The sequence below is a fragment of the Myotis myotis genome, unplaced genomic scaffold (assembly GCF_014108235.1).
Source record: "Myotis myotis isolate mMyoMyo1 unplaced genomic scaffold, mMyoMyo1.p scaffold_m19_p_9, whole genome shotgun sequence".
Lineage (NCBI taxonomy): Eukaryota > Metazoa > Chordata > Mammalia > Chiroptera > Vespertilionidae > Myotis > Myotis myotis.
Genome location: NW_023416401.1, coordinates 87726777 through 87749866, shown reverse-complemented (window position 1 = coordinate 87749866; position 23090 = coordinate 87726777). Strand labels below are relative to the sequence as shown.

Genomic DNA, 23090 nt, shown 5'->3' with positions numbered 1-23090 from the left:
TCAGAAGTAAAACATGAAAAAATCTGCAGAGAATGTGCCTGTACGGTGGGATGAGGGTGCATGTTAGTATTTGATGTGATGAGTGCAGAACCTTCAAACGCCAGGCCTAGGGCAGCAAGGTCCCAGGGAGAGGTCCTGCCAGCCAGTGCAGCTGCACATCTAGTAGCCATGGTTACAAAAGTATGATCAGGTGAATTCATTTTCTTATTCAAAATATCACTCTTTTTATACCAAGTCTTTGAAATCTGCTGTGCATTTTACATTTACTTACACCTCAATTCCCACGTAAGCCTAGAGCTTCAAATTAAAACTCGGCTTAAAATAGCCATTTGCCATCAATCCCCATCTGGGGAGATTTGGGTTTCATAATCTTTCCCAAACCAGGGGCAGGAACGGTGCTAAAGGGTGAGCGGGCGTTCAGTGTCTCCTACACCACCAGCAACCAGGCCTCAAGGTCCAAGAAGGAAACCAACGGGGACATTAACTTCTTAAGTAGGAAAATCAGGACTCTTGCCTCTGAAATGTTGTCGCTTTCAGCTTTCCCAAAGGCCATCAATTTTTCTAAAGATAAAAATGTATTATTTTAAAGAATATTCTTCTCACAGGATAAATAATCCCTCCATTTCACTTTCCAAGTATCTTACAAACTCAGTAACAAGAGCAAGCCGGGAGCCTACATTCATTTCCTCTAATAAAGTCCCTGAAATTGAATACAGAACCTGTCCCCCAATAGCGGTATTGAAGTCATTGGCGCCACCTGCTGGCTGCACCAAAGCACAGCATCCCTCTTGGGGAATCCTCTTAGATGTGGTGCCCATCCGCATTTCTCAGGAGGGGACAGCAAGGACTCTTTGCAGTCAGCGGGCACTCACATCGCCCCACCAAATCCCACCCTGGCATCCTTTCGTCCAGGGTCCAAGGCCATGACAGATGGGGTCAGGCAGGCGGGACTCAGCACACCCCCGACGAAGGTGGGCTCAGACACCTGCTGCACCCCAGAGGGCAGACTCCAAGACACGCATGCTCCCACAGAACACCGTTTCCACGCAGTTACCAGGAACAGTCAGACGGGCACCTTCCTGTGGACAGCGCCTACATCCCTAATGATGCGTTTCAGCATCGTCTCAGTACGTCGTCCATCCCACCAGTTCACGTCCACTCAGTAACCGAGAAAGCCTACTACCACGGCTGGGAAAAAGCCCGGAGAACCAGACGGAAAAGGCAAGTGAAAGCAGAATCCAGGGGCTAGGCTAATGTCCGCTAAAGACCTTCTCTCCTCTTCTGTATGTTGAAAATTCGTTTTTATTTTTATTGACTTGAGAGAGGAAGCGAGAGGGAGACGGAAACATCAATGAGAATCCTGCCTCCTGCGCGCCCCCCACTGGGGATCGAGCCTGCAAACCGGGCCTGTGCCCTGACCGGAATCGAACCTGAGGCCCTTCAGTCTGCAGGCCGACGCTCTATCCACTGAGCCACACCGGCCAGGGCCATATGTTAAAAATTCTTACAGTAAAATGGGGTAAGCGTGGGGAACACTGTGTCTTCACCATGAGCTTTATAGACCCCCCTTTTTAACTGGGTATACAGATTTTAAATGGCAGAATGATGACATTTCTTAGAGTCAAGATTGTTTCTTTTTGAATAGAAGATGCCATTAAATTTACCAGTAGTTACTGAGCACCTACTGAATGTAACATACGTACTAGCGTCTGCAGGGACAGGGAGGTTTAAGGCGGAGAGTTCCTCAAGGCTCCCTGTTTTTTTGTTTTTAGAGCAAGAGACAACGGGTGGAGGGCTCCCTGGGCTTTTGAGGAAACATGAAAACAAGTATCTTAGAAGTTTAATGATTTCAACAAAAACCTCCTGGTTGACCATCAGCAAATAAGTGGTAATCTTTTACGCTCCTGGTGGGCAACAGCGGCAAACTCACTCCCGGTTCCTGGCAGCCCAAGTCCAACCTTGGACTTGTGCAAATGTTTCCAATTTACCAGTTACAAAAACTACCCCCTTGGCAATGTGGCAAGGTCCAGTCTTGGAAAAGAGCACTTCCGAAAGCTCATGGCTTAGACTCATTATTTTGCGGCCATGTTCAACTTTGGCTCGTAGAGAATGTGGGCACGGAGCTAAGCGAAAGCTGTAAATCTACTCCCACTCCTGTGAAAGGGGCTCCTGAGCTAACCAAGCTCGACTCCCTCACTGCCATCTTTTCTACCTCTGTCTCCCGTCCATAAAGCCACAGGGCTAATTCATAAAAGGGAAAATAAGATGCAAAAGATTAACTTGAAAATTCAAGTTTCCTTTTCTAGTGCACATGCCTTTTTCTCTCGCAAAAAATCACTTTTCAGGGTAAGGCAGAGCTGAAGAGTTAATGGATCTGAATTCATTTGTGCTCCACGTACCAAAGAACTTAAACTGAGTGCAGATAGTCTCTCCCAGTAGAAAATTTTATTGTCATTGCTTTTGATGAGTAGGTAAACACATTGCTTACATGACGACACTAGATTTCCACACTCAGCAAGTTAGTTTACACACCAGCCCCAGACAGTAAAGTGTAAGAAGCATTTGGGATCACAGGGTAAAAACACAATAAGCTCCACAGTCAAACATCAACTTGAATTTCATTTGGTACTTACCAATCAGGAATTTTAAATTACACGAAATAAAAAAGCAGCACCCCATAACTATCACTAGGGCATGAGTAAAGAGCACTTCCCTTGCAGGGAACTGGGGTTCTAACTTGGCCACACACACACAGCACCCACTCGGGCTTTGCCTAAAAAGGCCCGTCCCTCAGTCTCCAGGTCAGCTGCCCAGCAGAGGAAAAGCACTGGATGTTAAAGCCGGGAGCGGAAGGACAAGGAAAGCGCATAGAAACTCTGCTGGCCATGCTGGCAGGGCTGTGGCTAGACATTCCACTTGGCAGAAGGCATTTGCAGCCCAGGATTCCCACCTTTCCCAAGTTTTGAGATCCTGGCATTTCCCAAAGGGCGTCGGAAGTCACAAATCAAAACCCACGACGATGCTGAACAGGGATGATCACTTCAGAGCTCACTGGGCGCCCTCCGGGCGAGGGAGGAGGTGGACAAAGGGAGCTCCGAAGGCAGTCTTTAAAATGTTTTATTACAAAGTACAGTACAGTGTTTGTAAAACGTGGCCCAGTGTCTCTAGAACACACTGCTGAACTGAGCACTGCAGACCAGGGGCCCACGCGACTCTACCTCGGTAATGGCCTTGGTCCCCGTAGTCAGAGGACTCCTGTAACAGGCAGTGGAATGGAGAGACACAGTCACTGCGGGCCGAGGGAATCGGCCCAGGACACTGTTTCCCCAGGGGCTGAATCCACACCATGGCTCACACCACCCAAGCCGGCCCTGACCCGCACACATCGGGCCGAGCAGAGAGCGGCTCCGGCCGCAGGCGTCTCCACTACTTCTTGTTCCTGGGCTTGAGCTCCTCGGCCGCGTTCCGCAGGAAGATGTAGTTCTTCTTCTGAGGGTTATAGAACTCATGGCCCTGATGGGGACACACAACAATCTTATTAGGAGAAAGCAGAAGTGAGCACTTTGTGGGCACTCCTCACGCCAGGCCCAGCGCTACGTGCATGAAGCAGTCTCTGGAGAAGGAATGGAGAGAAAAGCCAACTGTTCAACAGGAACCTCCGTCCGCGGAGGAGGCTGGGACTTGGTGGGATTTGCCTTCCATGTCCCACCTGGAGGAACCACCCTGTACATGCTTGTCTTGTAGGTGCCGAGACGCTAAGCTGCCACCCCTTTAATAAGCCAAGATGGCCAGGCCGGCGTGGCTCAGTGTCCACCTATGAACCAGGAGGTCACGATTCGATTCCCAGTCAGGGCATTTGCCCAGGTTGCAGGCTTGATCCCCAGTGTGGGATGTGCAGGAGGCAGCCGATCAATGATTTTCTCTCATTGATGTTTCTCTCTCCCTCCCCCTTCCTCTCTAAAATCAATAAAAAAATATTTTTTAAAAAGCCAAGATGACCACCCTCAGAGAGCGAGGCCTGGGGAGGGCGGTGGACAATTGGCTCCGACGTGCGGTTTCATGCAAGAGGTCCTCTCATCCATGACCTCACCGGGACAAGGGCTTGGCCCAGGACGAGCTGCCCAGACCCAGAAGGAAGGGAAGTGGAAGTGGTTAGTGTGCCTGCTGTGCGTGGAGGGGTGCGGTGGGCTGGGAATGCTCACCTTGGACCAGTCGTAGCTGGAAGCGTAGGCAAATATGTTTCCGTTGTGATTGAAGCAGCAAGCCGATATGGGCTGATCTAACTGCTCCGAAGTTTTCAGTTTTGTTCTGGCATCTTTGTCCCAGAAGCTGAATCTACCATCAGATCCCACCGTGGCAAGGGTGCCATGCACAGGATGGAACGCGATTCCATTGACCTGCAGGGGTCGACACGCACAATTAGGGGCAGACGGAGGAGAAACCTGCTTTCGCCAGCTCGTGCTTCCTGCTTGGAGCTGCTGCGCCTGGTCACAGGGACAACTAGCCATGCTCCCTGAGCCACCGCCAGCCCAGGACCGATCGTGGCTCTTGTTACCACACAAGTCAACAGAAGGTAACAAGTGCGCAGCTAGTGACCCAAGGCACGGCCTCAGAAAACGCTCTTCTTCCTCAGCAAACAGCAATTTCTCAGTATAAGCCAAGTGTATCAACTGTCTACCAGCACCTTGAAGGGGGGGTACGCTCCCTCAGCAGCCCTGAGCTTGCATTCAGAAGTAAAGTCAGAGGATGAAGAGTCAACATGTTCACAAAAACAGAAAACAGCCCCACGGAGGCAGCTGTTTCCCCCGGGCCGAGAGCCCCACATCGTCTCTAATACTATAATGACTCAGCCACCCACCTCCCTGTCTGGTTTCTGGGCGCATTCCGTTCTCAAGGTTAAGTTTCCAAAAACGTACCGCATAGATGTCCTGAGGAGCTGAAGTGTTGGTTCCGTTAGATCGGTGACATTTAAAGGTAAAGTTATCTTTGGCACTGAAAAACAAAGGCCCCAGTTAAGTTTCCCTTTTTTAGAAAAAGTCTTGGTTGAAAATGCACCACCGACCGAGCCACTCACGGGTTTGGGGGGTTGATGTAGTGGATGGCCACTCTGCCCTCGATGCTTCCCAGCGCGAACCCCGTCGGCTTGTTCTGCTTGTCTTTAAAGATGGCCACACATCGGTGCTGTAGTTTGAAAAAACAAGACAAGCACATCCTCACAGCGTAAAATAAAACATTTCATATATTCCTCCAGTAAGCACTATTTTCTGACTTTCTTCTGAAGAAACCGCAGGCCATGTGCTTTGATCCAGTTGCTCGTTCTCTGCCACCCCCGAGGCCTGGCCGCCACTCCAGCAACGCTCACGACCCTCAGGACCCCATCTGACCCTTCTCTGGTGCTGGCCTCTCATGGGGAGGGAGGAAGACATGTCAGTGTGATTCTTAGCCCAGCACTGCCCGGTGGGCGCCCTTCATCGTGACCCAGTGTTCTGTGCCTCTGCCCCTCACGGGAAAAGGGAAGCAGTACCCACCTGGCTATCACTGGGGACCAAGGGTCCAGTGGGACAGTGGCCGAGCCAGCACTTTCTAAACCACAAAGGGCAATGCCGAAGCAAGTCACTGCACCTGACCCAACCCTGCGTCTGGGGGCCCAAAGGAGCAGGGCCGGGCACCTCTGGGTCTTCCCTTCCTCCTCCTACTCAAGACAACCTGGCCTAACCCAGAGGACCACCCACCCTGCCCAAGCTGGACACTTTAGCTTCTGCGGAGGTCAGGAGGTGCGGCCCTGAGCAGCATGAGATGATGGGAAAGAGCACTTTGTTACTGTGATGATGCAGAACACACAAATGTCCCACAAAAATGGAAAGTGAATGCTGGTTCCCTTTTGGTGCCATTTGCTCTTTAACCCACTGTATGCCATAAGGTTCTGTAGACGCAAGCAGCAGGCCTTCCACACACGCCATGCGTGTCTATAAAAAAAAATGTTTTCCCCAAGTGGCAGCCCTGACCAACTTTAAAATCATTTTTCGTGAGAATTTGCAGCTGAAAATATTCAAGAACACCCAAATTGTGAGTAACATATTTATTTTTATAATGTTCATTGCAAATTGATTTTTTAAAATTCAAACTATCGTGGCAGTGGGGATGGTTTCCGTTTTGGATGCGTGGCAGTTAACTGGTTAAAAACAAATGAACAAAATAGCAAGCCCATTACTTCTGTGAGTAAAAAAAGTTAACAAAAAGAGACAAAGGTCTGTAAGTACTTAGAGGACAGGAGGAACCACAGCTGGCCAAGCGGTGCCCCTGCCTGCCCCCCCAGCTCGGCACAGGGTCTAATGCCCGCACACAGGCAGCAACCACACAACTGGGGTACGATTTACAAGAACACATCTGCACGGTGACCCGGGGAAGACAGGCGGCATTCCTCAAAAGTGAATGAGCAGGTGCCTGCAAGTGAAGCCAGACCAGACTAGGTTGTATCAAGGAGTTTGAATTTACCCAAAGAGCAACGAATGTCAGTTAGGGGGTTGAAGCCAGGGCACGGCAGGGTCCGCACACTCAGGTACAGAGGATGGACTGAAGGACCTAAACTCTTCTTGTCACTCAACTGGTTAGGGAGAGGGGTCCAGGTGGTGGGGTCAAAATAAAGTTTGTTTCCTAGGATGAGTGAGGCTTGTTGTATGCTCATGTTGCACTAAGCATACGCGGGGGAGAGATGGAAGGTACAGGAGGGAGCTGGCTGATCAGTGGCTGGAGGTTCCTGAGAAGGCCGCAGGGCAAGGGTCCTGCCCTGAAACCGGCCCTGGGAGAACACTGTCTCCACCTGACAGCTGGGGATGGGCAGGAAAAGGCGCAGGCAGGTTTTTGGATTCACAGGAGGAAGATAAGGAAGCTCCCAACCACCAGCTTGTTTTCTGAGTAGAAGCTGATCTGAGCTCTGAGACAAAGGGGAAAAGAGAGGGAGAGTCTAGGGGACCCAAGAGAGTGAAGATCTAAGAGCCCGTGGCTAGTGGAAGACAGAGCAGGAGACAAAAACCTAAGCAGCGTCAGGGCACGACGAAGGCACTGTGGAAGGTGGAAGCTATGAGCTTACCATGGAGCCAGTCCACTGGGAAGTGGTGTTATTCAGTAGCACCCAGCTATCAGGGGGAAGTTTAGGGGAGACAGGTAAGCTGGGCTCATCCAGCAAAGAAGAGTTTTCACTCGCTAGACATTTGTTTCCTTAAATTGACTCCCTTTGAAAATACTTACAGGTGTTTAAAACCATACGCGGGCACAGGATGGGTCTAAACCCCGGCTTCTTGATCTGACTTCCGACTCACCTGGTGTTTCAGGGGAGATTCTATCCTCCTGAATTCAGAAGGCTGGTTCTCTAACTGATAGACTATCAGTCCCCTCTCCGCAGTTGCCACCACAGCCATAGGATAGATCTGGGGAATGGCGAGAGCAGAGACAGGACTAAACAGAGGACTGTGCTTTTAAAAGAAGTCCACTGCCCCCCACCCCAGGAGTGTGCTGTCTTTATACCCAAATATTATATCAAAGTTTTTTACAGTCATAAAAATAAGTCTGAATTTTTTCTAAGTTTAAAACCCAATGATATCAACATGCTTTAAGAAAACATAAAATCACATTTGGATAAAATCATTTTTTAAAAGACTAGTTTCTTTAAAACTATCCTATATAATAAAAGGCTAATATGCAAATTGTCCCTTCGACTGGGAGTTCAAACAGGGGGCAGGGCTGGCCGTAAAACTGCCCACGGCCCCTCCCCCCAGCCGGCTGGCCTCGATCGGGGCGGACCCCACCTATGCATGAATTCGTGCACTGTGCACCCGGGCCTCTAGTAAAATATATGAATATTTAGAAAATATACTTAGGAGTAGAGAAGAAATAAAAATCACCTATGGCTCTTCAAATAGTAACAGTCGTTAATGTTATGACAGTTTTACTCCAGTCTTTTTTCTGAGCATTATACATGTATGCATGTGAATGTATGTTTCTATATAATCCATATCATTAACTCAAAGTGTGTATTCTAAGAATACTAATGACTGTCTAATATTCTCTCAAATAAACCTACCCCAGGGTTCACTTAACCATGTCTGTCTTGCTTGCCCTTTAGATCACTTCCCATGTTTCACAGTTTTATAACAACAGAGACCATGTGCAACCTTCTTGTTCCCATGACAAATTTCTGTAAGTGGAATTGCTGGGCAGTTGGTACAAAGCTTGAAGACTGATGACTAAATGGATGGAGAAAGTTCTTCATTTTCTCACCCACAGACACAGTCCCCACAAATCTAAAACACAGAGTTACTGCCCGTTTTCCTACAGCCACACGATAAAGGTCTTACCCTGATGGCACATAGCTCTCTGCATATATTCAAATGACAAGTGACCAAAAACCTGACACCCACTATTTAGTAATTCTGGAACAAATGCAGCACAAGATTCAGATTTAAGATGACTGAGGCAATCTGGACTATATCCCCCTCTAATTGCAAGATGTCATAAGGTCAGAAAAGCTTTTCTCTTTTAAAAGGAAACATGTACAAAGTTAGAAACGCCTTACCATGTCGGCACAGTAACACCTCTCAGGGAGCTGCAAAACCATCATGGGATTTGATGATCGTGTATCCCAAAACTGAAAGAAAAAAAGCCAGAAAGCGACTATTCAGAGCTAAAGCCCAAACAGTGTAAGAACAATGAGTGCATGTTGACCTGGTTGGGCCACAGGGCCCCTCAGCGGAGTGTACCTTCAAAGTCTTATCCCAGCTCCCGGTCATCACGCAGCTGTAGTTCGGGGCTTTGATCCAATGAATGGTTTTCACAGGAGCATCATGCTTTCAACAAGACAGAACCAAAACAGATGAAGGTAAATGTAACTAGTGCTAACAGCTTTAGTTCTGAAAATCCAAAGAGAAGGAATTAATTTAAATATTGAGGTCAAACCAAACAAAAACTGAAGGGTATTTTAGCCCTTCACCATGACCAAAACGTTCAAGTAACGTAAGAGCCCATGTCTCCCTTGCGTTCGCATGAACTTAATTGGATTTTACCCACAATTAACTAGCATGTGAGAGTGAGAGGGAGTCCCTCCTGGGAAATCATCAGAAATAACTAGTAGGGGACTCCACCAAGGTTTTACTTACTTACTGAGGTGACACAAACTGAGAGATCAGGAGCTGCCTCTTGCACACAGCACTGTGGCCCGAGTGCGGAACACCTTCCTGACACCATCTCAGTGTCCTCACAGGTTCCTGGCTCTAGGTTCTCTCATCCTCGTCGCTTCCACCTTTCTTAGCAGACTTCACACAAGAGCCTGCCTTGTCCCTAGTGGACTACAAAGCTCTGGGGCGTGTGGAAGCATCTCCTCACCGTTGTACCTCCCGGGGACAGTACCTGGCATACATCAGGTATTGGATAAATACTGGCCCAATGAACAAGTGAGCATATGTAGCTGGTAAAAGACAAGCCACCCACGGGTGCTGAGTGTCAAGCGAGTGAATGTTGAGGGTCACCTGTCACATGTGTCAGATTTAACATCACTGACTCCTCATGACGCTCTCATCTACACATACACGGGAGACCCTTCACAGAGCAATCTGTGGAGCACGAGTACGAATGGTCACAAACCGTCCGTTGTGCTAACCAGGGGGTTTCTGTCTAAAGTCTAAGTGAGTTGGTACAGTCAAACCGCATCTCTTCTGTAAGAGAATTCTAGAAATGGAATTCTAGAACTTGCAGAGGGCAGGCTCTCCTTACCTGTGCGATCTGTATCGCTTGGTTACTGTTAAGGTCCCACATTTTGGCAGTTTTATCACATGAAGCCGTAAAAACTTTGCTCCCATCCTACAGTAAAAGGGAGAGAACCTGTCATGCTAAGAAAAAGAAAATCTCTGTCTATATGTATAATTAGAAGGGGCTGAATGTATTCAGGCAGGTTTTGCTCTGAAATTTTTACTTTTCCAATTATATGGGGCCACTATATTATAAACGACAATGTCATATACAAAACACATTTTCAGCTCCATTTTTATTATTGATTTATTTTTTATAAGACATGCTATGTACACAGGATGAACAAATTCAAAGGCACGGTGAGGACTCTGCCTCTCCCACTGACCCAGCTCTCCTCTCAGAGGCAGCCAGGGCCCTGACACGTCCTCCAGGAACAGACAGCGTAGCTGGTATCTGTGTCAGTTAACCAGGAGCCACTTACACTTTTTTCTTATTTTAATCAATTTCAAGCCTTCACGAAAGTTGCAAGAATAAAACAATGAACACCCATAAACCCTCCACTTAGATCCACCAATTACAAACATTTGCCGTATTTCCTTCTTTTTATACACACGTGTCTATACTCATTACTACTTTTGTTCAGCTCCATATCTAATAGGATTCCAAAGGGCATGCAGTAAAACGACACTAATGTTCAATAATCAGTGGTCCTATGTCAATTATAGGATATTTTAAAAAATAGCAGTTCTTGTAAATGGTTTTTAAAATATTCACATACAGAACTCAAAGTAGGCCATTCAAGTATGAAGCACAAGATAATTTTTACTGCTTGGCTGGCATGGCTAAGTGATTGAACTTTGACCTATGAACCAGGAGGTCATGGTTCGATTCCCAGTCAGGGAACATGCCAGGTTACAGGCTCGATCCCCAATGCGGGGCGTGCAGGAGGCAGCTGATCAATGATTCTCCCTTATCATTGATGTTTCTATCTCTCTCTCCTGCTCCCTTCCTCTCTGAAATTAAAATATACATACAGCTCTAACCGGTCTGGCTCAGTGGATAGAGCGTCAGCCTGCAGACTGAAGGGTCCCAGGTTTGATTCTGGTCAAGAGCATGTGCCTTGGCTGCAGGCACATCCCCAGTGGGGGGTGTGCAGGATGCAGCTGATTGATGTTTCTCTCTCATCAATGTTTCTTACTCTCTCTCCCTTCCTCTCTGTAAAAAATCACTAAAATATATTTAAAAAAATACACACACACATACACACACACACACACACACAAGCATGCACTGGTGGGGTCCCTAGGCGTGGCCTGCGGACATCCCCCGAGGAGTCCCAGATTGCAAGAGGGTGCAAGTCAGGCTGAGGGACCCCACCGGTGCATGATCGGGGCTGGGGAGGGACCATGGGAGGGCTCCAAGGAGTGTCTGGCCCATGTCACCCAATGTTGCCCAGTCCCAGTTGGGCCCGGCCAACCCAGGGAGTGACTGCGGGAGGGCTCCAGGGCATGTCTGGCCCATCTCACCCACTCCCCATTGGCCGGACCCCAGCAGCAAGCTAACCTACCAGTCAGAGTGTCTGCCCCATGGTGGTCAGTGTGTGTCATAGCTACCAGTTGAACGGTCGTTTAGGCTTTTATATATATAGATATGTCCTATATATGTAAAAGCCTAATATGCTAAGTGTCCGGTCATCCAGTCAACCAATCAAAGCGTAATGTGCTAATGATATGCTAAGGCCACTCAACCACTCGCTATGACAATCACTGACCACCAGGGGGCAGACACTCCAACTGGCAGGTTAGCTTGCTGCTGGGGTCCGGCTGATCGGGACTGAGCGAGAAGATCGGGACAGAGCGAGATGGGCCGGACACGCCCTGGAGCCCTCCTGCATCCCTCCCTGGCCCCAATTGTGCACCAGTGGGGTCCCTCGGCCTGGCCTGAGCCCTCTCACAATCCGGATGAGGGATACCGCCCCCCCCCCCCAGAGTGCATGAATTTCGTGCACTGGGCCTCTAGAGTGTGTGTGTGTGTGTGTGTGTGTGTGTGTGTGTGTGTGTATGTATATGTATGTGTGTATATATATATATATATATATAAAGATAATTTTTACTAAAAAGAGAAAGCACTAATTGGAAAGTCCAGACCAGTGGTTGGCAAATTTTGTCTTAAAGTGCTGGCTATTTGTTTAGTAAATATTTCAGTCTTTGTAGTTCACCATTGCAGCTCTTTAGCTCTGCTGCTGCTGCAGCATGAAAGCAGCTGCCACACCACGTAAGTGAATGAGTGTGGCTGTGTTCTGACAAAACTGTTTACAAACACAGGCAACGGCCCCATTTGGCCACAGTTGGCTATTCTGTTGTAATTATTATCTTCATTTCATATGGGAGCACCATGCAGATAATGCAGCTGTCACAAACGTTCGCTACCTGAAATTCTCATCTGTTTCTATGTCGGTCCTAAGAGGTCACGAGTCCCGCGAGCACAGGACCTGCCGACCTTGCCTCCTCTGAGTGCCACTACATCTTGGTGCTCTGGCGTGCTAGAGGGCCTGGTCGCTATATGCTGAATTAAATGCTATTCTCTGTTTAGTTATTATTATCTTTATTGGATATGTGAGGAAACAGATACAGACATTATGTATCTTGCCAAAGTAAAAAAGCTGGAGGAGATAAAGACAAAATTTGAACCTACGCCTGAACGAGACAATGCTCACAGCTCACTTTTCCTTTAAAATTCAGCTCAATTCTTGCCTCTTTAGTGACACATTCACAGCACCCTTTCAAATTCTTTAGGCTCCCTATGTTCACACCCACCCCAACCAAGACATCCTGCCTCTAGGACAGCTCACTGTCAGAACTCCTCACTCCGAGGTTTGAGTCCTCCACGAGATGAGGCACAACTTGGGAAAGGGAACGGACTGCATCATTTGGTAAATGCCAACAGCCACTCAGTAACATCCGGGCAGCAGAATTCCTGTCAGTTACCTCTACTCCTTAACACACTTAAAAGAAAGTTTACAATTCTGAACCATTACCCAATCAGTTAAGAAAGACAGGCAAATTAACTTAGAAATAATTGTATCTGTAACAAATGCATCACTTTTCAGAATGTTTGCATCTACCTATTGCCACATCTACCAACTTCCGACTCAGTCAGGCCCCTGTTTTCTTTGTACCGGTGCAGCCACCAGGCAGGAGAGGGAGAAGGGCTGGGCTGTCAGCTCTCCCTCGCCCCCTGCTACTCCTTCATCCAGGGGGCAGGCCCCCCACAGCTGCAGCTCTCTCTGTGCCTTGCCACCTATCCTTCACCTTCATTCAGTTCTCCTCAATCAATAGCAACAACAAACAACAACAACAAAAACCTTGAACACGCTTGCTTACGTAGCTGATAGTCAGGATCTGGGAGGGAAAGGGAATCCCCCAAAAACCAAATGTCTTCAAATGTCTAATAACAGAAAAGAATTTATTTTCTAGATAGTAAATTTCTAATTTTAAAACAACACAAGTTCATGGAATATTTAGAAGTAGGAAAGGCCTCAAGAAAAATCCTCTGTTCAAGGTAACATGTCAATAAAATAATGGATTTTTTATGCAACAAAGCTTTCATAGAGATTAACTAAAGCCAACAATGATAACATCAGGAACATCAATAAATTACTATTATTTACACTCAGAAATCTAGAATTCCTTCAATGTGTACACATACCTATTATTTGTGTTTGGGGTTATATAAAAACAGAAACATACAAACATTCTGACTACACTGTACTTATGTAGAAGAAAACATGAGAAATCGAATGACACTTACATCACTCCAGCAGACGTCGAGGACAGGCCCCGTGTGCATCTGCTGGGCTTTAGGAATAGTCTGTCCACTGTCCTGAACTTCCCAGCAGCGAACCTATGGTAATAAGACATGTTAATGCAAACATAGCAATTTATGATAAATTATATGCATTTAAAACTAATAACTAATGGAGTACAATTAAAATATATATGGACTTCGATCAATCTTATTAAAATCTTAGAATAAAGTAATTGAAAAGTATACACAAGTAGTTACTTTCCTATTCCTAATCCACTTAAATATACAAATTCGTTTGCTTCCACCTAAAACCGCAGATAGTTTTCTCAACATAGCTATGAGCTACATCTGTCTTTTAAGGCAGAATGTCATCATTACCATTCAGAGAATCAAAACCAAAGTGGAAACTTAACCTTTCTTCTCTGAATACTTCACTTTGACTTTTTGTATCATTTTCCCCCAGTTACAAAAGTAATGCATTTTTCTTAGAGATTTTGTAAATATGACAACAAAACAAAAATCACCCTCATCCCATGGACAACTAGTTGGCAGCCGTGTGCTTTCAGTCTTTCTAGACACACATATTTTCTTCGAAAAACGAGACTGCAGAGTATCTTCATTTTTGTAATTGCAGTTCCCCTCAACTGCATTAGTTGCCAATAAACATTCTTACATTTTTTGGGCAGAGAATCAACTGAAGTCTTTCTAGAAACTCCATGTAAAATCCAAACCTGCTCAACCTTGACAACCTCCTCCCCAACTACTTTCCTCCCCTCAGCCCCTCACTGCCTGCTTCCCTGTTGCAGAAACCTTTTCAAAAACTTTAAAAAATGGTATCCCATCATTCCGACATAGCATAAATTACCATTACTATTAGATAGTGCAATTTTGAAGTTTTCCTGCATGAAGACCCTCAAGGGTCTATGCTTAGATCCTCCTCAGGCCCCGAGGGGAATCGCTGAGACAGGATTGCTTAAGAACTGTACCACACACACACCTACCAGCACACCATGTAAGGCTTCAGCTTAGTGTTGTCAGCACCAAGTGTAATTCCTTTAACCTTCTTATTTTTGTTAATTTGATAGAAAAACAAGTCAATTGTGTAAATGCGTGTTTAGCTATTTTAGGTGTGGCTGAGTGGTTGAAGTTTAATGGATCACTTGAACCTCTTTGTGAAGTACCTCTTCACACCCTTTGCTTATTTTTCTACCAGTTTTATTCCTTTTTGTGTACTATGATTTTGTCTCTTTTTTGTACACAACAGGTAAGTACAAGGTCTATGCAGAATCTGCGCTATATCTAAAGTTAAGAGAAGTTTGCCATGTGCCTGAAGAACATGCTCAGGAGGCCTCGGTGCACTGTCATGGACAACACGCACCCCCAACGAACACCCAGTTGATCTGGGAATACACTTCCAGGTTCTGACCTAGAGGAGGAATTTCTGAGCCAGCTGTGTAATTGTGCTTCAACAAAACTCAGTGTACCAAGAACTGACGTCTGCCCACTCAGAAGGGTTTACACCAGTGGTTCCCAACGTGGGGCACATGCCCCACAGGGGGGCAATTCGAGAATGAGTAATTAACAAGCGTAATATGCTAATTAGACCGGATGTTCTTCCAGGTGAAGTCAGGGCTGCGAGGGAAGCCTGGGTCCCGGGTGCCAGAGGGAAGCCGGTGCTGGTAGCCAGGGGAAGGAAGGCCTACTCTTGCACGAATTTTGTGCATCAGGCCTCTAGTAAATATATATTGTGACATATTTATGCATTTCAATTATTATGTTTTGAAACTTTATTTGCTATTATTTTCATATTCATATTTTTTTTAACAATTTCTTAGTGATTTCTTCCTCAGTACTTCAACTGTCCTTTTGTTCTTTTCTTTTTCTTTTCCACGGAAGCCATGCTCTTTGGACGCTTGTTTAGACCAAGTTAACGGCCTTTAGGCTTCCTCCACGGGAACGGAAGTCATTTTTTTAATAAGAAGAATTACATGTCACAGGGGCAGCAGGATTTTAGAGATGCTAGGGTGGGGCATGGCCAAAAAAAGGTTGGGAACCACTGGCTGATACCTTCTAACTCAGCGGTCGCCAACCTTTCGGACCTCACGGACCACTGGTTGGCAACCACTGCTCTAATTTATCTAAAATTTATTTATTTAAATACAGAAAATTGTAAAAACAGGAGAGTTCCCATCACCCCACACCCAGTTTCCTTCTTACAATTGTCAACATGGATAAGTCTTAACTCAGCTTCAACCGCTTGGGAGAGGATGGAGCCAAAAGGAAACCTAACTCCACCCATTCAAAGAGGCATGACTTATAGAACACACACATAAGGAGCACTTACATCGTTAGCCCACGATCCTGCAATAAGAAAGTTCCCTGGCAAGGTTGGTGGGCTAAAAGATAGACAACCAATGCTATCATCAGGAGAGGATGTCACTTCAATATCCTGGTGGGGGAAAGGTCAACATTAAAATGTATGCATCATCCCAGTTTCCTTCAAAATTGCTTTCTTTCTCACTGAACCTCAGGGTGGAATTCCCTTGTGCTCAAGAACTAATGGAATCAGACCTGTCTTACTTGGCTCAAAAAGGGTGATGAGAAAGAAGCCAGTGAAGGCACCAGCACAACCACATTTCCAGATGAGGGCCCACCATCTTGCCCTCAAGTGCTGATCACAGCTGCTGCCTGCCCTCCCTCCCTCCCTGCAGAGATTCTGATTCAACAGTGTAGGCCAGGCCCCAGGTGATTCTGGTGACTGGGGCAGTGAGGGGGACAGGACAGCAGGTCCCTATGCTCCAATGTTTGAGAAAGCAACCCGACAAATTTCCAGAGCTTCCACCCCAAAGGAGGCTCCCCCACTATCAGTTTCTCCTGCTGCCACTGCTGTGGGAGACCCTGCCCTGCCCTCTTCAGGACAACCCCAGGATGTCCAATGTGGTACCTTCATAGGGTTGTGGTTATCTGTAGTTGTGCTGCCAAACATGCTGGTCCCACCAGTTCCAAAACCAGAGGTTGTTCCAAACAGACTCATTTTGGCTCTAAAACAAATAATGGAAAATGTTAAGGACAGGTCCTTTTTTAAGTTATAAATACCACCGAGAGGCAATACAAAACTAATTAAGGTGCAGAAGGGAAACAAAGAGTACATGGCTTGACGCTAGGCCTCTCTCTATTGAAGAGATCTAAATATGTGAGAGTGCTTTTTAAAAATAAACTTCCTATTTTAGATTTATAGACATTGTAAAGACAGGAGAGTTCCTATACACCCACAGCCAGTTTCCTTACACTTGTCACCACGGATAAACCAACGCCGACACATCCCTGCCGTGCTTCAGTCCCAGCTAGAACTGACTCGCTCAGGCTTTACGGCGACGCCGCGCTGAGCACCAGGATACAACCGCAAACCAGCAGCAGGTCCCACTCTTCCCGGTTCCCACTGAGTGAGAATCCACTTTCTTACTAATCTCTGCTCGTTGGTTTAGGTCAAGATCTCCATGTGAAGTTACTTAGAAAAGCAACCAGTCCTGGCTGCGATTTCTTTGTAGGAGTTTTTCAAAGTAATCCACTTTGGTCTACGTGAGCACCAGCCTCGCATATGGGTGGATATCTGCCAGCAAGAATCTCCCATTACGAGTTTTTTTAGTAAACTCACCAGGTTTTGGACCCTGCTCTCACCAGGCCTTACTTTCCTGCTTTATAAATACAAAATACTTTCTCCAGGAGTACTCTGAGGATCACACGGGGTTATCCGTGTAGAAAGGGCAGTACCTCGGACTTAGTGGGTACAATGAACTACTTTCCTTTGCAAGGAGAAGGTCTGTGTACTGTAACTCCCTGGTGACTCACGCGTGCTGAAGCCACTTTTTCAATTCTGTCATCGGCTAGCAAAATTTTAAGCCACGAAGCCTACCATGTCAGTCACCTCTCCCAAAGGAGTCAGGGAGCTGAGTGGCATACTTGCCAACAAGGGTAACATCTCTAAAAAAAGACAACACAGAATGGGAAACTACTAGGCATTTTGGAAAGACATTTGCGTTTCCCCAGCTCCATGAACAATAAGCAGGCGCAGACATGCTGGGTAAAAGCAACAGCTCAGAAAGCAACTTTGCGAGAGGCCGTGGAGCGTGCGGCTACCGCTGCCTGAAACGTCAGCAGTGTACGTGGAACGCCAGTTAACTGCACGGGCGAACAAAGCCGTGGCCAGGCTGCTGCCATCGAGCCCAGGAACTACCCATATCGCTTTGGCCGTGTTATTTAGCCTTGACTTTCTCATCCATAAACACAGTCACTGACATCCATTTCATAGGGTTATGAAAACCCGGTGAGCACACACAGGGCCTGAAACTTGACTCCCATTCCCTCCCCCGCTTCAACCATCAAGATGGGAGAGAACACTTCTGCCATTAGGAAGGAGCACAGGCCATTCCAGTACGTGTCGGCCTTTGTGGACCACGTGGTATGCAGGACACTGGGAGCCCCGAGTCCAGAAGGCACCCGCCCGCCTTTCACCTCCCCCACCGCCCCCCACGCTGCCCTCCTCCCGCTCTGCACCCACACGCTCCCTGCCGGCTTCCTTTCTGCCCCCCACGGCGCTCACCCCTCGCTGTGGCTGGGGTAACTCCCCCTCCCCCCAACCTCCAGCTGTCTGTCAAAAGGTGCCCCCGGGGAACTTTGTGAGGGGACCGAATGTTCTAAAACTGCACCGAGGTGGTGTCTGCACAACTATATTAAAGTCCCCAAGCTCATCAACAGGTACACACAGGTCTAACTTACAATAAAGCTCTCAAACCTATGTTTTTTAAGAAAGGTCACCTCCTCGGAGGCCTCTCTGCCTTCCTAATTTAACATCGCCAACCTCCGATCACCGCCCCCCGGGCCCCCCTTCCCGTCCCCGTTTCCTTCATAACACCTGTCACGACCTGGGATGTCTTTGCAATCAACCTCTTTCCCAGGAGAATGCCAGCTGCAACGCGCGGACACCTGTCTGGGTTCTTGCCTCGCACACACCTGGCGCTCAGCACAGGGCCTGGCCGGGGCAGAGTGTGAGTGTGACCAACACCTGGCGGAGGAAGATAGAAACAAAAGACTTCGTTTCAGAGTGGTAAGCGCAACGGGGCAATGAGGCAGGCTGACGCGGGGTCTAAAGGTGATGGCTTTGGGTAGCAGCGCCGTCAGGCAAGGTCTCTGAGGGGGTGCAATGCGTTTGACGAGAAGCCAGGGTCGTGCAGGGAAGGGCGGGGGCGACAGACGCTGCCTTCAACTCTGTGGCCCTGCCCGTGCCTCAGTTTCCCCACCAGAGACATGAGGGGGTTAGACGCGAGGTGACCGCCGCGGCCCCTTCCAGCTATGACGTCACTCCCTGGATCACTAGGGGGGCTTTTCAACAGGCCGGGTCGTCACGGGCGCCCTGGGCCGGGGAGTGGGGGCCCGGCCTCGGCGGCGCCATGGCGGCGGTAAAGAGGGAAAGCGGCACGGGGACTACCTGAGAGTCGCACGGCGGCGAGACGCCGGCTGCAGGGACCGGAGGGACTCGGGAGCTTGCGACCCCGCTCCGGCACGAAGCGGGCAGGGGCGAGGTGGCGCGAACAAGAATGCTGGGAGCCCGGGATCTCCCACGCCGGCGGAGGAAACTGCCCCTAGTGCTGTGGGGACGTCGTGCGTGCGCATCCGAGCCACTTCCTGTGTCGCCCGGAAGGCAAGAGATAAAAGGCTCCTCCTCCCGCCAGGCGACGACACATGCGCACAAACGCCATTGACGCTGCGAGGAGATCCTCGTGCCAGCAGCTTGCGGATTGGTGGAAAGTTCCTGTGCCGATTCTAGTAACCTAGCGACCTCTGTTAAGCCCGCCGCCGGCCGGTGGAGGGTAGTGTTTTCTCCTGTGAGTTAAAAGTCAGGCACAGTTCTGATCGCCGGATGGGACTCTGCGCGGGTTCCTGCCATGACTTCCCAGTTTGCGAGAGGGGTATCCTGAGCCGTCCTAGCTCTCTGGACTTCAATTTCCAGCTGCAAAATGTCTAACTGAATTCAGGGCTGTTCTTAATTTGGTTCAAGTGAAGTAATACACGTGGAAGGCTTTGGGTAAATGTAAGGTTCCATAAGAATGTTAAGGGGCTGTTATGACACCGGTGCCAACTGTGAATTTTTCAGCTGCTTTTCTTCCCCTTTCAGGGATGTCCAAAGTCGGGGGGCCGGAGGAGGGGGCGATGAGACCTTGTTATAAAATGCACTTTCAGACGGTACATGGTGGCCCCAAGAACCCACATTTCTAGCAATTGCCCAGCTGGGGTTTCAGGACCTTGCACTTCAGTCCAGTACCAAGGATCGAGACATGAGATCAAGTATTCAGAATCCCTTCAGGGAACTTGAGAAAGCTTTGATGCCTGGGCCTCATGTTCGGATTCTGATTTAGTTGCTCTGGGGTGGAACTGAGGGAATTAATTTTTTTTTTTTAAAGTTCCCAAGCGATTCTAGGATGCAGCCAGATTGAGAACCTCTCCTCTAGATAATAATAGTTCTTTTGAGCACTAGATGACCCCTCTCCTATCATTTCCCGAGCAGCCCTATAAGGTCGGTATTCTAACAATCCTCATTTTACAGAAAAGGGAAGTGTGGCTGAGAGAGGTGACATGACTTGTCAGAGACGACACAGCTGTTAAGCAGTAGAGCCAATAATGTCTACCCTGTGCCTAACTCTTCTACCTACAAAACGTCAGAACCTTCTCCAAGTCCTCCCTCCTCAACCACACCTTTCCTCAGTCTTTCCCAAATGAATCATCTTGTTCCAGCTCTCTTTAAACTCAGAGCCTTCTCAAAGCTCAGTGCTTATATTTGGCCTAGCAAAACTGTATTTGCCTTGTCCAGCTTCCTAGGTCTTAAACATTGTGTCTTACTCCCATGTACATCTTTTGCAGCACCAAGCACAGTATCTTACATACATTCAGTGTTAATATTTGTTGAATGATATTGTTCTGCTAGTATGTACAAAGAATCTTCCATAAGTATCTATTATGATACAGATCCTTGCATAATACTGGTAGATCCAGCATACTTTTAAAAATCTTTCTGCTACTTAGGGTTCTTTTTTTATTATTAATCCTCACCCCAGGATATTTTTTCCATTGCTTTTTAAAGAGAGTGGAAAGGAGGGAGGAAAGCAGGGGGGGGGGTGGGGGGGGGAGAGAAACATTGATGTGAAAGGGACACATCCATTGGTGACACATCCTGCATGAGCTTCAACTGGGCCAGAATCCAACCTGCAACTCAGGTCCATGCCCTTGACCTTGACTGAGAATTGAACCCATTGTTCTTCAGTGCTCAGGCAGACACATCACTGAGCCATACCAGCCAGGGCTACTTAGGGTTCTAATTGACAAATTGCTTTTGCACAGACTCTCAGTGAAGCAACAGCAGCAGCATGCTCACCAAAATATAATAGTAACTAACTTTCCTTGACTCTTCCTAAAAGGTATTATTCAGCCACATACTTTTTATGAATTATCTCATTAAGTCATTGCAATGACTCTATAGGATAGATATTGTTATCCCATTTTATGGTTGATAAAACCAAGGCCAAGAAAAGAAAAAGAAAAAAGTAAACAACGACAACAAAAAACCAAGGCCCGGTGCTAACTTGTCCCAGCCACAGAGGCAGTGAGTAGAAGTGGATGTGGGATCCAAGCAGCCTGCTTCCCAAATCTGACTCTACACCTCCACAGAGGTGTGGTGAGTATCACACTTTCCCTGCTTAGAAACAAGAAGGGGATCACCACAGGTATAAACCACAGGGGTATGATTACTGAGCCATAGATTATAAATGAAAAGTTAGTAAAAGTAAACAATAATTAAAATTAAGTTTTGGTCATGGCTATCATTCACACTGGTAAACCTTTCACACAGGGATAGTATGAATGACTGCAGTTTATATTCCATTGCCATGTGAATAAAATTGGAGTATGTTTGTAATTTTGTGTTAGTTCCTTTGTATTTGAAGTGATCTTTAATTCTTAAATTTTAATTAAAAATTTTAACGTTTAAGCTTTTGTAAATAGCTCAGTTGCAAAGAGGCACACGTTAAGTGTAGCTTTACAAGGAATTAGGGGCATCCAAAGCTGGAGATAAGAAATGGATCCCTGCCAAATACTCAGTGTCACACACAGCTCCTCCCAGTTTTCCCCAACCTCTTCTGTTGTGTCTCAGACTTTCACCCCATCCCTTAAAACAATGACTTGAAAAATGTTTTAAAGAAATGCGGTAGGATTTGAGAGAACTGTAGCGCTTAGGCCAGCAGAGGGCGACACAGGATTGTTTCCTTGGGATGTATACCTTTATTGGTGAACAGGAGTAATGTTTCTCAATACTTTCTACAAACAAATTCCATTGAAAATATTTTTTTAGTGTACAGGTACATGTGGCTTAGCTTTGAAAGCATTTTCTTTTCAGCACCACTGAACAGGTATCTATATCAAACAGTTCAACTGGACACTCTCATTTAAGGAAGTATTTTTTTTGGCCTATTTTGTAGAAAGTGCAATCATGGTTTCTGAAATAATTTAGCATCATCAATGATGACAGTTAAATTTCCCAGAAACGTGAAAGTTTCATTTACTAGGGTGATTATGAGCCTTCAAGGAAAAAAGATCCTCTGGACATCTTTTTGTTACACAAGTTTTTATTACTTTAATTATAAACAGATTCCAATTCAAATGTTCTTCTTGATTAAAATTATGGAAATATTTAAAATAAATGCAGTAGATGATGGTAGAGGGGATGTCTGCTGTCAGTTGCCATTTAAAAAAGCTGCCTATTTTACAATGATGCTTTTTGGAAACAAATCTTAAGAATTAGAATTCTAGATCAGAGGTTGCCAATTGGTGGTCCACGGACCACTGGTGATCCGTGAGGTCCAAAAGGTTGGCGACCGCTGGTTTAAGGAAACCTTTGGAGCTGTGGTCACCAACCGGTGGTCCATGAGATCCAAAAAGTTGGCAATCGATGTTCTAGATGATTCCCAAATAGCTAATAACATTAATTTTTCATCTGTATCTAATAAAGATGGATAGTGATGCCAAACTATGGGGTATTTTTCTCTTTCCATTTTCACTTCCCAAGTAAAGATCATTATTACTTTTAATCCTCACCTGAAGAAATATTTTCATTGATTTTAGAGAAAGGAAGTGGGGAGGAGAGAGAGAGAGACATCTGTGTGAGAGGGCAGCAGCAGTTGCCTCCTGCATGAGCTCTGACCAGGAATCGAGCCTGCAACCCTTTGGTGTATGGGACAACATTCCAACCAGTTGAACCACCCAGCCAGGGCAGTAAAGATTATTTTAAGTAAATTTCCAATCATAAACTTGAGATGAATTTAGTTATCCAGACTGAATATATCTGCAAGCCTTTTTCAATTTTATTTTTGAATTTTAATAACTAGTGTAGATTTTTTCATTCCTTCCCATTTTGACAGTATATACTGATCCAGAGATTCTGAGGCTTAACCATATATTTCTAATCTTCTTTACAAAACGTGAAGTTTAATGATATA

General features: G+C 46.7%; 1 protein-coding gene across 13 annotated transcripts; it reads right to left on the bottom strand.

The window, feature by feature from the left end:
- Positions 1–3276: 3276 nt before the first annotated feature.
- On the bottom strand, positions 3277–19234 carry RAE1 (ribonucleic acid export 1). Of its 13 annotated transcripts, none has more exons than XM_036322482.1 (13): positions 19034–19234; positions 18461–18610; positions 16493–16589; positions 15893–15997; positions 13552–13644; positions 9766–9852; positions 8757–8843; positions 8573–8644; positions 7320–7427; positions 5075–5181; positions 4917–4992; positions 4203–4397; positions 3277–3513 (listed from the first exon to the last, which is right to left on the bottom strand). In XM_036322482.1, exons 1-13 carry the CDS (start codon positions 19216–19218, stop codon positions 3427–3429), a joined length of 1449 nt encoding a protein of 482 aa, XP_036178375.1. In that variant the 5' UTR covers positions 19219–19234; the 3' UTR covers positions 3277–3426. The 13 variants fall into 13 exon arrangements, 12 of the variants coding, with proteins under 12 accessions (XP_036178375.1, XP_036178384.1, XP_036178379.1 ...); XM_036322491.1 differs by having other exon boundaries at positions 18559–18610; positions 19034–19114; XM_036322483.1 differs by having other exon boundaries at positions 3395–3613.
- Between the last annotated feature and the right edge of the window lie 3856 nt (positions 19235–23090).